The following is a 16,993-nucleotide window of genomic DNA, read 5'->3' on the forward strand; positions in this document are numbered from 1 at the left end:
ATTTTACTTATGTGAAGTAAGATTATTCAGTTATGCTGGTTCAAATCACCCAACTAGGAAGCACGCTGGATGACCTTAAGGCAGATGTTACCTTCGGTATAATCTACCTCACAGGGTTGTTGTGAGGTAAAAACTGGAGAGAGAGAAAGGAGCCAGACATCCATCACCATTAAGTGACTTAGAAGAAAAGGAGAGATATAGTGAGGGCTGAGTTCAGGCAACACATTATGCCACAATGTGGTTTGTTTGGTTTTTGGGCCGAACGCATTGTGCAAATCCCAATTGTGAGTTATCCGACAAGCAGACATGGCTTAGCACCATGTCTCCAGCCTGATAATTAATAAATAAGGAATATATAATACATATGTAATATGTGATATATAGATGCAAATACTCCTCTATCTAAATATGTGTGTATGAAGTTACATATATATATATATATAAATATGATATGTTCCTTAAACGAGGTAATTATAATCTGAGGAGGGGGGAAACGAATTTATTTTCCGTTCCGCTCCCTCCTTCCTGCAGACTCACCCTGTCAAATTTCCTTCCGCCTCTTTATCGCGTGATCCCGCCTTCAAACAAATCGCCGACTCGTGATTGGCTAATGGCTGAACACCTGCCTATTTCCTCCTCTTACCCAGTGGCTACTTCTCTGCACTTCTTCCGCCCCTTCAAAAAAAGACACCAACTCCTGCCAATGCCACGAAAGTGCCATCCTAAGGCTCTTTGTAGCCCCGCCCACTGGATGTCGTAATTAAAACGGCGCGGTGGTTCGTTTCCCTCTGCCCTCAAACGTCGTCGCAAAGGGTTTACGTCACATGGGTGCAAGCTTCTGATTGGGTTTGGGCCGAGCATGTGACCGCCCGTTGGCGAGCCGGTCTTTTCATGCCTCTGTCTCAACCGTCTTCCTCAGCCGTAGAGATAGAAAAAGTGTAGAGCCGCGCTCAATGGCGTTAATTGTAGAAAATACTATTTTAAAATTATTTCGTATGCAAAAATATGCAAAGAGAGGAGAATTATACTTCTACGGACTCCGCAGAGATAGAAACGTTCTTTATAAATTCAGTCTTTATTAACGAAGCCATCATTGCCGCCCGTAAGAGTCCATTTAAAAAATCCACTGAGGCGATTCGGGTTCTCTCTGATTGGATTCAAATTTCCCCCACTCCATTGATGCATTTATTTCAACTTTTTAAAAATGCTCCGCAATTTTGATTATAATCTAACAGTGTTTTTCTAATTTGGTAACTTTAAGGTGGACTTCAACTCCCAGAATTCCCCAGCAATATCAATGGGCATATCTATAATAATCCGGAGTAATTCATCTATCAAATCAAAATGCATGAGCTTCTGCTCTCCCAGTAGGGAAGCCTGGCCCCTGAAATCAGTGTAGCCTCTTGGACACCTGACTGGAAATAGCTGGGTAGGCTTTGAACTTCTGGATGGATCTGTTATTACTGGGCCTTTGGACTTCCCCAAGAATTTCTGTAGGATGCTCACCTAGGATCATTAGATACTGGGTGGCATATCAAAACCAGATCAAACTACTGAAGAGGAAGGCTCACAAAAATTAACTGGGGCAGAGTGAAATAATGTTTGCATCACTTTAGGGAGTACCAGGAGGGAGAGAAGTAGAGCTTTGTAGCTAATAACCACCACTTTCAATTTAATCCAGAAGTCTAATGGTAACCAGGCAGTGATTTCAGAAACAGAGTTATTCTGCAGTGGCAGGGCTGATCCGCCAACAGTGCCTCATTCTGGACCAATTAAAGCTTCCAAATTTTTGATATTTATTAAACCACAGCAGTTCAATTATGGAAGGATTTAATCTGAGTTTTTTTAGCTTCATCCAGATCCTAATGGCCTCTAGAACATTTAAAGCCTTTATGCATTTCCCCACTTGCACCAAACTGTCCGAAACAAGCGACACAAATCTCTCTGAATTACCCAAAAGTAAAAAGTTTTATTAAAAGCGTTTGCAAAGGCTGGTGGGCCTCGCAGGGTGCAAGCGGGAAGCCACACCCACATACAAACTCAGGCATAATTATATACATTCCCGATGGCAAGTCCTTCCCCTTTTCCCCATTGGCTAAGGTACTCAGGGTGTACAGTCTTTCCGGCCACTCTAGGATTTCTTCCTGGTCGTTGCTCAAGGTTTCAGCTTTATACTGAAAAAGATTGCTCCAAATTAATTTGTATTTACATTGTCCCACACAAGGAGACAACTTCCTCTCCATCTGCCACAATTTGATAACCATAACACTTAACACTACTTCCTTATCTCTCACAAAACCGTGGCATAAATATACTCCAGTGACATCTTTGTTTCATTCGTGAGGCATGCTTAAGTTATTCCAATAGTAAATTAGCTTTTTCCTCCTTATGCCACTTCCATCCAAAAGCAGCCTCAAGGAGTGTAACCCAAGTGTGTTGGGTTTTGCACCTGTTATCTGCAGGGAAGTTAGGAGTCTAGCAGGGACCAAGAACAGAGACAATAGAGGCAGGATAAGATCAACAATGGAAATAGCAGTTTCTGTCCCTCGGTAGTGTTTTGCCAACTTAAAGATAGGTATGGATCATTTCCACTGAGTAGCAGGAAAAGTCCCATGAGAGGTTTCATAAAATTGGGGGAAAGAGCCATTAAGGGGGAAAAAAGAAGTTTCTCTGTGTGACCCTATTTTTCTATTTATCATATTTATATAGCCGCCCATCTCACATAAAAGTGACTCTATATCACCATTATGACTAGTTGTCATTACTAACCTTTTCCTCTATACAGTTGATTACTCCTGTTTTATAGCCAGCTGTCATCTCTCCATTTTGTGCAAATGTGTTCTATTGTTGGTAACAAGGGCCTGGGTAAAAAAGCAGCTCCTTTTATTTGTCCTAAATATGCTACCATTCAGCTTTACTCAACAGCTGCTACTCCTTCTAACTGAAAACATATTGTGCAGCTATTTTGTATTTTTTTAATGGAAGAAGGAATTGAATAATTGAATAATATTGCAACTTATCCTATCATAACAATCTCTGAAAGAGTCAGAACTGCTGAAAAGAAAAAGGCTTATTTATTACCCCTAGGTGATAGCTCTGTGCCAAGATGCTGATTGTCATAAACTTAAAAGAGCAGGTGACTTGACTCCTCTGCTTTATTTTCTAAGTGGATTTGCATAGGGTGGAGTTTTGCAAGAACTCTAGTTACCAGATGAATAGCCTATTATATTACAAAGTCCTCCCAATGATGTGTCAAATCCCAGGAGATTCTTTGTAGAAGAAAGCAAGAATGCATCTCATATTTGATATCCTCTGGTTTTTACTTATTATAATCTATTCCTATATTGAAGCTTTGGTGAAATGTTTTATTCCTGTGAAGAGGAAATCTGTCACTGATGAAATTGTCCTTATCACTGGAGCTGCCCACGGCATCGGAAGACTCACAGCCTTTGAATTTGCCAAACATGGGAGCAGATTGGTTCTCTGGGACGTAAACAAGGTACAGCAGTTATTCTACTTTAGAATGAGTGAGTTAACGAGAAAGACAGAAAGGAAGGGAGAGAGAAAAAAGAACATGCCAGAGGCTCACAAACATTCCTGGAAATAAAATCTAAAGATTTCCGAGGGACTGATCTCAGCGGAAATATGCTTTGTGTTACGTTTGGAAAGGATGTAAGCAACTTGTGGAAGCAAGTGTGTTCAATTAACAAAGTTTTCTCTCAAACAGCATAAAGCATGTTTACCTAGTATTCAGCCCAGTTTATTCTGTAGAAAGTGTAAATCAGATTACCATTTTCATATGTTATTTCAGAGCATTGGGGAAAATATATTTGGACTGGAGTCAGGTTGCTCTTTCTTTTATAAAAAGCCTTGAGGGGGAGAGAGATTGTAAAAGCAAAGGGAAGACTGTAGAAAAGGACCAAAAAGCCTTGGATGTAATAAAGTTTTTGAACCTACTCATCCCATACTGTTGCAAACTTGATTCTTATTCAGCAAAATATTTCTATGGTTTTCTTATATACATGACTTTAATTCTTTACAAAAATCAGTGTGTCATGATGTTGCATCTGTTTGCACACTATCCTTTTATAAGCAAATCAAGAATTAACATTTAAACTTAGAAGTGCACCCAGGGTCCTCCTTACAGGCATTTCACAAGGCTGTGAAAACACTTTCATTCAGACAGGCTTTTGAAGCTTAATGGGGACTGGACTGCTGCTGTTCTTGTATACGCTTGTATAGGTTCCTGCACTGGAGAAGGGGGGTACTATGATATTTTATTGTATGGATTGTTTTTATGTTCTACTGATATGGGCAGTATAAACATGTTGTAAATAAATATATATCTGGGAGATAAAATCTCCCACTCACTCCCAGATGTACACTCATCTTGTAAGAAGTTTACTTACAGGGTAGTGCTGAATTGTGTTAAAAGAGACCAGTATTCTTCAAGAAAGGCAGGGAAAGAGAGAGGGGGAAAGCAGGTACCATGTTGAATTTGAACATACTCAGTGTAGTATTAACAGTAGAGGTTATTGTAAGTTTGAGGACTTGGAGCAAAAATGTCTCATGCCATCTTATGGACATGATGGGAACTATGTCAAATAGGTCTTGCATTAAAATCTCTGTGATGGAGTGATGCTGTTCCTTGGAACATCCTTTTTGAGTGGTTTTAAAAATGTTTTATGATGGCAAAGTTAGGGGAAGAGAGGAGTGTAGCTCATGCCACAGTTTAAAGCTCAGGATTCCCTGAGGCCAGCCTTGACTTCTGCTGACTTATTATTTTCTTGACAGTAGTGTCTGGGATTATTTTTCTGACCCTCCAACGTAGCCGACAACTCTGCTACTTCCTGGAGATCTCCTTCCATATAGTAACCCTGTTTAGCTTTTTCAAGAGGATTGGCTACTTACAGGTGCTAATTTTATTATGTTTTGAATGTCATATTTTTCTGCAGCAAAATGCTATTTATTTCCAAATAAATGAACAAAGGAAGTTTTTCTTACAACTGCAGAATGTTTGCTTTTGTGTATATATGTGTGTGCATAAGTTTGTTTGTTTAAACAGTTTAGGAGTAAATTTTGCTGTTAGTTGCTTCTTTTGTTGTAGCACTGAAAAAGTTGTATAAAACATGAAACACAAGGTGGAAAATGTGTTTTACATATAGGGGGTTTGCTGGGGAGTAAAAGAAGTCAAGATCATGTCCACAACCGTGCAATCAAAGCCCTGGCCCTTTAGGGATGGGGCTTCAGGTATCTGATCATGGATGCCATCTTAACATTTTTGACCCTTCTTCCTGTGGACACCGCAACAGAAATAAGACAACCTAATTTCTGAAAAGTGCCTCCAAACATTATCTTGTAGAACTACTGATTAGAGGGCCGTATAAAGTAAGGAGAAGGAAATTATCTAGACAACATAGCATTCAGTGGGCAAAAGGTGCTAATTAGATAGAATGTGCTATAGGTGGCTCTCTTGATCCCTGTTCCATGCTTAACAAAGAGCATTTAGAATGCTCTGTGCTGCAAAAGAAGATTCCCACCCAGTTGGAGAGATTTTAAGATTACAGTCACACTTGAATGAGAAACAAAGAAATAATTTTTTTGATGATACCTTTACTACTGATTTCAAGGGATGACCCAATACATTGCAATGGAGGTTACTCAGGCCAGGCACATCTGCTGTGGAGTCTTGGGATGAGTCCCAGTGCTCCATACATTTGAATAGGATTTTATAGGTGATCACACTAAGATTACATGACCCTAAATCTTCCTTCTACCTTACAGTCACTATTTACATGACACAGTGAATTCCACGGTGAAAACTGAGCTTGCATAGTGGCCACCCAGTTCTGACTGTTCATTGGAAAGGGTTGGAAAAGTGGGGATGAAGTGGCACAAGACAAAGAGCCTCTACCATTGACTCAATTAACAGGCTAGTCCGTGTGGAAGGAAGTATCCTTTCAGAGAGGCCAATCTGTGACTGTTCAGAATGTCTGTCTTGATTTGGTCGTATGCTAACTTTAAATTCTGGAGCTGTGATCTTGCTCGCAGCAACCTTTTCCCCTTCTTTGACTCAGCAACGTTTTGTTGGCAGAATGCAAAGAAGTGAATGATATTTATCCTTTCCTACTGGTTGTAGCATGGCATAGAGGGAACAGCTGAAGAATGCAGAAGGCTGGGAGCCAAAACATATCCTTATCTGGTGGACTGCAGTTCGAATGAGGAAGTCTACAGTGCAGCCGAGAAAGTGAGAATTCTGTAAATGTGTGTTCTTTCCCTTGCTTTCATGAAGCTTTGGACAACAAGCTTTTTTTAAAAAAATATCACATATCATTTTCCTACTCAGTATGGTATAGTTATTGTGTAACAAATAACATTGATCAAAGATTTACTAATTTGGATATTGGTATTTTTTCATTTCTTACTCTTTATTGATATAAATTAGTATAGAGAACCTATAGATGAATACAAAATTCTGTATGTCTTGCCTGAGCTGAGTTCCAAAACTGACTAGATTTGCTGTCCATAGTGTGGAGTGTGGGGATGCCATCATGCCTGCAAACACTTCCCATGATCCTCACCAAACTTTGGTCCCGATTGCTGTCATAAGTGAAGGACTACCTGTATATTGTTATCAGTCTTGGGATGAGTCTACATCAGTGTTTCTCAACCTTGGCAACTTTAAGACGTGTGGACTTCAACTCCCAGAATTCCCCAGCCAGCCACACGTCTTAAAGTTGCCAAGGTTGAGAAACACCGGTCTACATCATGTAGGCATTTTTGAAGCTAAATTTTCTCCTAGTTATCTCACCCATTGCTACTTGAAGAAAGAAATGGAACATAGAAATGCACCTATGTTTGCTTTTCAGAGTCATATTTTTGTCCGTGAGATCCTGTGAATGCTTGCTTCTTTATTTGATGTATACCTCACTTTCTACTCTAGCAAGCAGTCAAAGCAACCAACAAAATTTTAAAACAAAATACAGGTAATCCCCAGCTTAAGAACGAGTTCCATTCCCAAGGTCTGTCCTTAAGTCAAATTTGTATGTAAGCCCGAACAGTATTGTGTAATTAACTCGAATCATTGTATATTTAACTCAAATTTTGCTAGTTTTACAGAAATAGTTTTTTCATAGATTCACTGTACATATAGGCCAACTGTGTTTCCTACCCTCTAAATCAGCCTTCCTTGGGTATCTAGATATATTGAGACTGCAGCTCCCCAAATAAGTAGAGCCAACATACTGAATTACAGTCCCAGCACCTCTGGAGAATGCCAAGCTGGGGAAGCCTGGTCTAGAATTTGTAAACATGTATGTTTTTTCTTTTTAAATATTCAATCTTTACTGTGCCTTTCAGTCTGTGCAAGATGCATGTAGCAGCGGGAGGGAGGAAGGAAGAGAGAGAAAGAGAGAGAAAGAGAGAGAAAGAAAACCAACTTTAAACAGTGCAAAGTTTAATCATTTCTGTTTCTTAATTTTAAAGGTGAGAAAAGATGTTGGAGATGTTACTATCTTAGTGAATAATGCCGGTGTGGCAGCAACAGGCAATGTCCTTTCCATACAGGACAAGCAAATACAAAAAATATTTGATGTCAACATTCTAGCTCATTACTGGGTAAGTATCACTGAGAGTTTAAACTTTAATTATACAGTAAATATTAGCAATACAGCGTTCAAGTTTATCTGAGTTTATATTGGCTTTGAGTGCAATCCTAACTAAAAATGTATCATTAGGGAAGGTTAGAATAGGGCTCATCTGCCTGTAAAACTAATTTCTGCTAGCTGCTTCAGAGATATGGCAGCAGAAAACTGTGCAAACAAATCTGAGGTATGCCAGTATGATAGCCAAAACAATGGGCTGGAACAGAGAACAGGAAGGACCAAGGAAGAACCAACTCAAGAAGATTCCATATGCACACATTTAAATTCGATTGAAAGTAGTCCTCATCGACTTCTAACACATACAATCCATTAAGAGCTCCAAATACTGTTTTCCATCTTCTGGACTGCATTCAGCATAGGTTCGGACAATCAAGAATTCCTTATTTGACCCTTGACCATTTTGGCTAATTAAGGTTGGGCTGCCTATATCAGCCAATGTACAATATAGCCCTGAGCATTCATGCACACAGTAGTTGTTCTGAAAAGCATTGAGTACATCAGGAAGTATTTGGTTAGTTATGGCTTTTGATTTTTATCTGAAGTCAGAAACTATGTTTAACAGCTTTGGAACAAGAAGATGTGAGGGTTCTTTGCTTTCCAAGGAGTGGACACAGCATAGCATAGCAGATCTGTACACAATACTTTATTGCAGCACACACCTTTCCCATCAACAGGTTATTGCTCTTCACCCTTCTAGACTTTGCAAGGTGATGTTGGCATGTAAATATGTCTTTAATGCTCAGTCCTTTAATAGGAAGGTCTCAAAATCTGTAAAGTGGCCTATAACCTTTGCCTTCTTCTAAAACTCCGGTTGGGATGAGGTGCTGCCTCAGTGGGGTTGCTCCTTTTCTGGTTGCTACTGAGCTCCAGGCCAAACTCTAAACCAAGCTCCAGGCAGGAATCACCCCAAGAGTCACTCATTGGGGGAGATGGGCGGCACACAAATTTGAAAAATAAATAAATAAATAAATAAATATGTTGTTCACTGTAGCTTGTAGTTCTGACAGTCCTCTTGCCTGCCTGTAATAGCTACCGATCTCCAGACATCGCCTCCCCTTCCCCATCTGCTTGCTGTTTTCTTATCTCCTTTTTTATTTTATTTATTTATTTATATGTCAAATTTATATCACTGCCCAAGTCCCCCACAAGGAGGGACTCTGGGCAGTTCACAACGAAACAATTTAAAATCAGTAAAAACATAAATAATACAAATATAAAATACAGTTATTAAATACAATAAAATCCAAGAGATGGTGATATTATTTCAGCCTGTGACCAGATAATATTGGTCAAAGGTAAGACTAGGGAACCAGCCAACTCCAAAACTGACTATTCCCATCCCCACCCCATGCGGGATGACAAAACCAGGTCCTCAGTTTTTTTCTGAAGTCTAAAAGGGAGGGGGCCAACCTCACTTCTGGGAGAAAAGTGTTCCAAAGGGCAGGGGCTGCTGCAGAGAAGGCTCGCCTCCTGGACCCTGTCAGATGAAATTCTCTTGCAGATGGGGTCCGTAGCATGCCCTCTCTGCATGACTGGGTGGGACGGGTTGATGTAACGGGGATGAGACAGTCCTCCAGATGGCACCCTGGACCCATGCCACGTAGGGCTTTAAAGGTGATAACCAACATCTTGAATTGGACCCAAAAGCAAACTGGCACCCAATGCGGCTCACGGAGCAAAGGTGTTATATGTGCTGATCTTGATGCACCTAAAATCGCCTGCGCGACCATATTCTGGACCAGTTGAAGCTTCCGGATACTCTTCAAGGGTAGCCCCATGTAGAGCGCATTACAATAATCTATATGGGAGATGACCAGGGCATGAGTGACTGTTTGAAGGGCTTCTCAGTCTAGGTTTTCTCCTACACACACACCCACGTTCTGTCTTAGTGTTTGCTTTTGTAAGCTAAGGCCCTGAGTGGGGTGAGGCTGCCTCTGAATGTCGCACATCCTTGAAAATGCCAGGGTGTGGCTCAGTCATTACAGATAGCTGGAATGCCAGCATGGATGCGTGTGAGTAAAGTTGTGAGTGAATGTATGAGGGAAGTGGGGTAGGAAATGTTTCTGCCTGGCTACAACTGTTTTCCCAAGTACAAACAGCAACCCCATCTTCCTTCCCTCACAGAAGCCAATTGGAAGCTATCTTTTCATCTCCTGTCCCTCCCCCCCACCCCCCGAGGTATTAACTACTGTTTTCCTGGTTTGGTCATAATGGAAAAGGGAAGTTACCTAAAGATTCTTGATTTGTTTGCTAAATCATGCAAAGTGGCTGCATATCGGAAGCACAAGGCTTGTTTATAGTGCAATTATTACATTAAGATTATTTTTTTGTTTTAAAACTACGTATGCCACTCATTCCCATTAGTGACTCTACACAGTTTGCAAATATAATAAAAATTATTAAAACTGTCCAAAACCTCTAAAGCAAATCCTTGTTTTTAACTTTCTAAAAAGCCTTAGCAAAAACTGTTTTTAGTTGCATCCTGCACTAAGCAGGCCAGATTCAGCTTTAATAGCAATTTCCAATAATGAAAGTCTCATGGTGTTATGCATGTCCGTAATGGGACTGACAAATAGACTTCTTAAAAATCTAAGCATATGAGGGAGAGTGTATAGACATAAAAAGTCCTGCAAGTAATCTGGGCTCAAGCTTTATGGGCACCTTGAATTAAGCCTTGAAAGTAACTTTCAGGGCTTAATCAACTTTAATTAACTTTAATCAGTGCAGCTATTTCAGCACAGCAGTGCTATAATACCTCTTGAAGTACCATTCGTCATCTGTGTTACACATTTTAGGCCAATTGCAGTATCCAGACTCTTTTTGAGGGCTGCCCCATGAATACCCCTGTGCACTACTCTAGCTTTGAGATTACTGTGGTAACTCTACTAGGGCTGTCTCTGTGCCAAAACTGAGTCTAAACCTGGACTGGAAAAGACCTAATACATAACTAAAACTCAGAGCTAACTCATTCCGGATAAATTGTTGTCAAAGAAATAGTATATGACTGAGGCTAAATATTTCCTGTGGTATGAAAAAGAAATACATTTTAAGAAAGTTAATTCATATGTATTTATCAGTACTCCTGCCCTACATACACCATAGTATGTATAAAATTACTAAGTTCACCACTGCTTCCAATGATTATTGTAGAGGGAGGAATCATCTAATTATAAATAGCTTGCATTTGAATTAATTTAAGAATATATGTGTTTTTGATTGAAAAATACCAAAAATACATGCATCTGGCAATGTGGGTTTTTGTTGTTGTTTGTTTTTGTTTTTTGTGGTCATGTTTTAAATCTTAATTGCAGACAACAAAAGCTTTCCTGCCAGCTATGATGAAAAATAACCATGGTCATATAGTCAGTGTTGCATCAGCTGGTGGGTTTGTGCCTGCCCCTTTTCTGGTGCCATATTGGTATGTATAAGAGTTTTTTTCTGTTAAAATCAAAAAGTAGTTTATTTTGGAGGAAAAACACCTTTAAGAGAAAGAGAAAGAGAAGTGTTTTAGGAAGTGTGTCGATATTCATATGGCTCTTTTGCACCATTTTTGCTCCATGCTAGTTCAGAGAATAGCATTGGTGGGAGACAAATTTCACTGATCTTCCTCTCATGTGCAAGAAGAGCTGGCATAATGGCAGACTAATAAAACAGGATTGCGCAATGAGAGTATTTATATGGGCATATTCATAGAGCTACAAGTAGCTTTGGCAACTAATACCTGCAGAGGAACTGAGATCTGTGCAAGACCTACACTGGACTCTCTTTGAGTGCAAGCCATTACGGTGACAATGACTTTGCAAACAAGAGTAGTGATTCCCATTCTGCCTTTGTGCTGACATAAAGAATGATTTTCTTGTACAACGCAAGATTCCCAGCGTTTGGGAATCCTCTTATACAGTAGTCCACCCTGCCCTCCCCCAAAGTTTATCCGAGTTTAGGGAATTTTCTAGAATTGATTAGGATTTGATTAAGAATTTCTATTGTATATATCTTGGTTTTCCCACTAGTGAGAACATTTGATTCCCTTTTGAAGGTAATCTCAGGAGACTCATTATAATATTTACAGTAGTTTATTTACAAATGCACAGAGTGACTACACCAGAGAGCCAAAATCTATGGTTCTCAGTTCAAATTTCCAAGGAGGCAGCCATCATCCTGAGAAACTTCCAGAAACTTCTGCCTAAAATCTTTATGGATCATTTCAGTTTCTGTGACAACATTTCACTAGCCTTCTGCTAAATGTTAAGAGTTATTCATATTTAGAAACTGAAGATTGGTTCATGAGAGGAGAAAGCCATCAGATCAGAGCTGTATAAAACTCTGGTCAATATTATGTTGCTTCACTCTACAAGATTGTTTATTTTAATTAGTTCTGGAAAGGCTTATTACATGTATCTGAGCAAGTCAGTGATCGTGGTTATACATTCAGATCCTGCATGTCAGACATATGTCAAGCCAGACTTGCTCTCCAGGTGCATTAAAGCCATATATGGCATGGGGCCAGGTTATTTGAGGGACCGCTTCACCTCAGTTACATCCACCCATCCCATCAGGTCCAGTAGGAGTGGCATGTTGCAGGTCCTGTTAGCCAAGGAGCTTCATTTGGTGGGGCCCAGGAGAGCCTTTTCTGCTGTGGCACCCACCCTTTGGAACATCATTCTCCCTGAGGTGAGGTTGGCCCCAACCCTGTTGGCCTTCCAGAAGACCCTCAAAACTTGGATTTGCCATCAGGCCTGGGGATCCCATGGAAGCATGGAGCCCATTAAATGGCTAGTATAAGTTTGATTGCATTCTTCCCTGTCTTTTTGTTGTTATACTTTTTAATTGTTTTAACTGTTTTAATGGATAAATTATATTGAGTATTTTTGTTTTAATTCTATAAGCAACCCAGAGTCATATGCAAGTGAGATGGGCAGATATATAAATTCAGTAAATAAATAAATATTTCAGATATGCCTTCAACCGCACTGGTCTGGGATTGTGCAAGTTGAGTACCGCACTGGGGAAAATTGTGAGAAAGTTAACAATAAAGAAATAAGATTTTTTTCTCCCCTAATTATGTAAATCTACTTTCTCTTCTCTCCTGTTTAGCTCAAGCAAGTTTGCTGCTGTAGGGTTTCATAAAGGCTTCACTAAAGAATTACATGCTTTGGGAAAAGATGGGATCAAGACCACCTGCTTTTGTCCAACTTTTATAAACACTGGTCTTGTAAAAAACCCACAGACAAGGTAAGAGACAAGTTAGTCTGAATGCACATTGCTAACCTTTTGAAGCCTACAGAATCTGGAGAGCATATTATGGAGTCTTGCCCAAAATGGCTGCCATGGGAAGTGTTTGCTGGGTCAAGAACCCCAATGACCAGAGGAAAGCTGATGAGCTTCTACCCAACCATCCCCTGAAAGTCCTTCTCTCCATCTTCCAACTTTATTTTTCCGGGCAATGTAGGCAGACTTCTGAACCATATCCTGGAGTAAGGTTGCACCCCCCCTTTTTTTTTTAAATTTCTGGAGAATGCCTGCAAGGCCAAAAGCATTCCTGTAAATAACAGAAGGTATGGTGGCAGCTGCGCAACGGGCTGGTGGTCATGAACCTCTGGGGTCATGGGTTTCTCACCACCATTCTTGGGCAGATGGAATCAGTATCACTGATGACTACAGTCCACAAGACCTGCCAGTCACCTCTTTTAAAATATAATGATTAATATTTGACTATTAATAACATCAACAATTTTGTTCCTTGTAATTCCAGGTTAATGCCTATTCTAAAACCTGATGAAGCTGCAAGTAAACTCATGGATGGGATACTCTGCAATCAAAAGATGATTTTTATGCCATCCTCCGTTAAAATGTCTCCTTTGGTGTCACTGTATGTATGCAGGGAGCTTAAGGGCTGAATTTCTGCATTGAGAGTTAGATTTAAAATACATGTTATAGCAAAGACAAAAAACAAGCAGTCAAATCAAGATCTTGTATTTAAGCAGATGTTGAGATTTTTATTTAATGTTCCTGTTTTTTTTTATTTTTTTCCAGAATTCTTCCTGAGCGTGCTTTGGTGGCTTTCGATAAACTAATGAAGATCACATTTGATATAGAGAAAAAAGAATGACTCAAACTATCAAAGCTTCAGAAGCTTCCCTAATTTTAGGTTATGTGCAATCACATTTCTAATGTCACCATTTAATATTCCTATTATGTAACCTGCAAAAGGAATCCCAAGCATTCTTCTTCACAAATCTATATTAAGATATCTTTTTAAAGTGCTAGTACAACATTGTGAAGAGTTTATTTCTTCCTGGCATATAAAGAAGACATAAACATAAATTCAAACCCACTGATTTTGATGTCATTTTCTTAGAGCAAAACTGATCTGCAAATTCTGTGTGATCCTGCTTCATTTTTGCTTTATTTATTTGATCTCATGAGCATCTAAGGGAATTAATTACTTGGCACAATATCTCAGAAAAAGTGCCTTCCAGGATGAGAGGAACACTTTGAATTATTAGGAATGGGGTACTTTCTGAAGAAAAACTTAAATTTGGATGGCAGGCAGGAAAAGATAGGGAGGCAAGACATACAAGTATTGGCCTGAATACTAGACAGCATTGCCAACATCAGGAAAATATGCCCTTCTAATGTCCTGGTAAATGTTCATCTAGAATACTTCTATTAATCTCAAGACAGATTGTTCCAGAATGAAGGAATGCAATTTGCTGCAGGTCGACAAGGATTTTCACCCGTATTCAACATTGCAAGGCAACCCTACCAAAGTGTAGCAGTCTAGCAAGATACCATGTGTTAAGACCTTTATTACAAAATCATGTTTACTTTATCAAAAAAAGTTTAAAATAATAAGTTAAAAATAATTGAACAAGTCACGTAGTACAAAACAGAAATACTTAGGCTAAATGGTTGTAAAGGTTTTGGTAGAAACCCATCCAGGTCTTATTCATCTAAAGATATCTCTTGAGAACTGAGATGAACCCAAAGCAAGGAGCAAGAAAACAATTGCAAAGATGGTTGGAACATCATATATTTTCCGGGTAGAAAACCATATGGCATAGTGGAAAAAATGTAGAACTGCCCCTAAGCAGTCATACAATTGACAGATTATATCACTGGATCCCACGTTCCTCTGTTTCTGAAGCATAAGGAATACCATTTTTTCCTATTCCTCTTTACATTCATGATCAAACAATAATATATTCTCTTTTTTCAGATCCCTGGTTGTTGATGAGACTTTGCTGCATTACTGATTATTTTGAGGAAAATATTGATAAAGAATTCTTATAGAATTCTTTATCTGAGCCACTTCTCAATTATCTTGGTGATAATTTGTATTACTATCGCTCAGATAGTATTATAATTTTTGTTCTCCCTGGAACTGATATGGGTCCTTATTTATTTATTTTTTTAAAAAATCACTAATTTCTCTGTTAAGAGAGTAAAATGGGTATGGATTAATAATATTCTTAAAATTAGAGATAAAATAATTGCAGGAAAAATATCTTCTCCATTCCATTTATACACAGAAACATTGTTGATAGTTTTGCTATAAATTTTCTGTCTACAGAGGGTTAGATTAAATTTATTCCAAGTTAACATTTTGAAGATTAAAAATTGGAATAAGATTGACATCCACAGGAAGCTAGAAGTGTAATAAAATTCCTTAGTTTTCTGTCTCCTTGTATCCAAGATCGGAATCAAATTTTATTTCATGCAAATCTCCAGAGAGCTGCAGCTGCATGAATTGGAAGAAACCAAAGGAAAAATTCAAAAAATAATAGTGTAACCCTTTCTATATCAAACACCCTCCTGAAGGTAACACTGTGAAAGCAAGAGGTACCCAGTGAACACAATAGTTGATATGGGCTGGTTTATTAAAAAGCAAAATATAGAAGCTGGCTTTTATTGGTCATTATCCTTACCTGTCCAGCATTACACTGATTGTCAATAATAGCAGAATGAAAATCATTCTTTCATTGGTTAGGATTCCATTCATGGTGTGCTTTGCAACTTCTTCAGGTTCCATAGGTGGCATGAATCTGAATTTAAAGGAAACCACACTCCTGAATGTCATGTATAAACCACCTGATGATGTCTGCAAAATTCAGATTCAGAACTGGAAGAAGATTCCAAAACCAGGCACCAATAAAGCAGTCAAAGAATCATAGGAACCATAAAACGAACTTGAATTACTCTGGAAACTTTTTTTAAAAAAAGGAATAAAGGAAGTCAAAGTCAGGAAAAAACAGAAGAAGATAGATTTAATCAAATGGCTTTGTGTAAAATAATGTAGCCAACCTTTCCCAGCCCCCATGCCTTCCAGAACTTTGAACTTCAACTCTCAATGGCCATTGCTGAAATTCTGGGAGTTGAAACCCACATCTGAAAGGTGTCCAGGTTGGGAAGTTGGCATATGCAGTCCCAAGGCATTTCCTAAAATGTCATATATTGTAGCAACTCAGCCATGCATTATATTCCTAGAGGAAAGCTTTCAAAATATTGCAGCACTTCCACGTAAATAACTAGGCTCAACTTAGCCTACTTTGAACGCATTATGCAAAGACCTAACTATGGAGAAGACTGATGCTGGGAAAGGTGGAAGGAAAGAGAAGAAGAGAATGACCAGGAATAAGGTGGATGGACTCAGTTACAGTGGCAATGAATGTGCCATGGGAAGACCTGAAAAACCAGGTTAGGGACAGGTCGTTATGGAGAGAATCTGTGTGGTCGCTAAGAGTTGACCTGGTGGCACATAATCTATCAAATCAATCCAAGTAAGTCAGTGTTGTCCAAACTTGGCCACTTTAAGATGAGTGGACGTCAACTCCCAGAATTCCCCAGCCAGCCATGCTGGCTGGGGAATTCTGGGAGTTGACGTCCACTCATCTTAAAGTGGCCAAGTTTGGACAACACTGAAGTAAGTAATCCCTGTCCAATGGTAAAGTTTACAAGAGGTTCCTTCAGCAATGGAATAGAAACAGCAGAAAAATCTCAACAACTTAATGAAATACAGAAATGACTACTTGGAGGAGATTATTCAGTGGCATTCTGATAGTGAATGGAATAAATTTCATGGCAGAAATGCACAATCTGAGGACAAGGGTCACATGTGGCCTCCAAAAGTCTTGGATGAGGCTTCCAAAGCTCATCCAACAGTTGCCATCCAATTCTAATTGTTTAACCTGGCAATAGAGGTGAGTATTTATTATATAGAAATAACCAGCTCTGCTGTATTTAATCAATTACATTACACTGAATCCAATATTTTTCATCCATTGAATACTTTTCATTTGAGGATATACTGTAAAACTAATGACTAATCA

General features: G+C 39.1%; 2 protein-coding genes across 4 annotated transcripts in view; one reads left to right on the forward strand and one right to left on the reverse strand.

Moving 5' to 3' along the window:
- NUDT9 (nudix hydrolase 9) overlaps positions 1-720 on the reverse strand; it is a 30,274-nt gene extending 29,554 nt beyond the window's left edge. The window contains exon 1 of one of the 3 annotated variants that reach the window (XM_088133078.1): positions 538-720. The gene's annotated coding sequence lies outside the window, so the exon portion shown is untranslated. The remainder of the gene's footprint in view (positions 1-537) is intronic. The other 2 variants (XM_088133079.1, XM_007441320.3) reach the window with 2 other exon arrangements.
- A 2,490-nt stretch (positions 721-3,210) lies between these two features.
- On the forward strand, positions 3,211-14,018 carry LOC103063064 (estradiol 17-beta-dehydrogenase 11-like). The gene is made up of 7 exons (XM_007441319.4): positions 3,211-3,499; positions 6,140-6,247; positions 7,486-7,617; positions 10,976-11,082; positions 12,759-12,896; positions 13,417-13,533; positions 13,698-14,018. Exons 1-7 carry the CDS (start codon positions 3,290-3,292, stop codon positions 13,771-13,773), a joined length of 888 nt encoding a protein of 295 aa, XP_007441381.1. The 5' UTR covers positions 3,211-3,289; the 3' UTR covers positions 13,774-14,018.
- The last annotated feature ends 2,975 nt before the right edge of the window (positions 14,019-16,993 follow it).

This window comes from Python bivittatus, unplaced genomic scaffold (genome assembly GCF_059951505.1).
Source record: "Python bivittatus isolate LINGU-HERP-01145 unplaced genomic scaffold, Pbiv_v1 ctg000070_np1212, whole genome shotgun sequence".
Taxonomy (NCBI): Eukaryota; Metazoa; Chordata; class Lepidosauria; order Squamata; family Pythonidae; genus Python; species Python bivittatus.

Coding starts and splice junctions, on each gene's coding strand:
- LOC103063064 (XM_007441319.4), top strand. CDS start 3,290: ATGCATCTCATATTTGATATCCTCTGGTTTTTACTTATTATAATCTAT. Junction 6,248..7,485: donor TCTACAGTGCAGCCGAGAAA/GTGAGAATTCTG, acceptor TTAATTTTAAAG/GTGAGAAAAGATGTTGGAGA. Junction 13,534..13,697: donor ATGTCTCCTTTGGTGTCACT/GTATGTATGCAG, acceptor ATTTTTTTCCAG/AATTCTTCCTGAGCGTGCTT.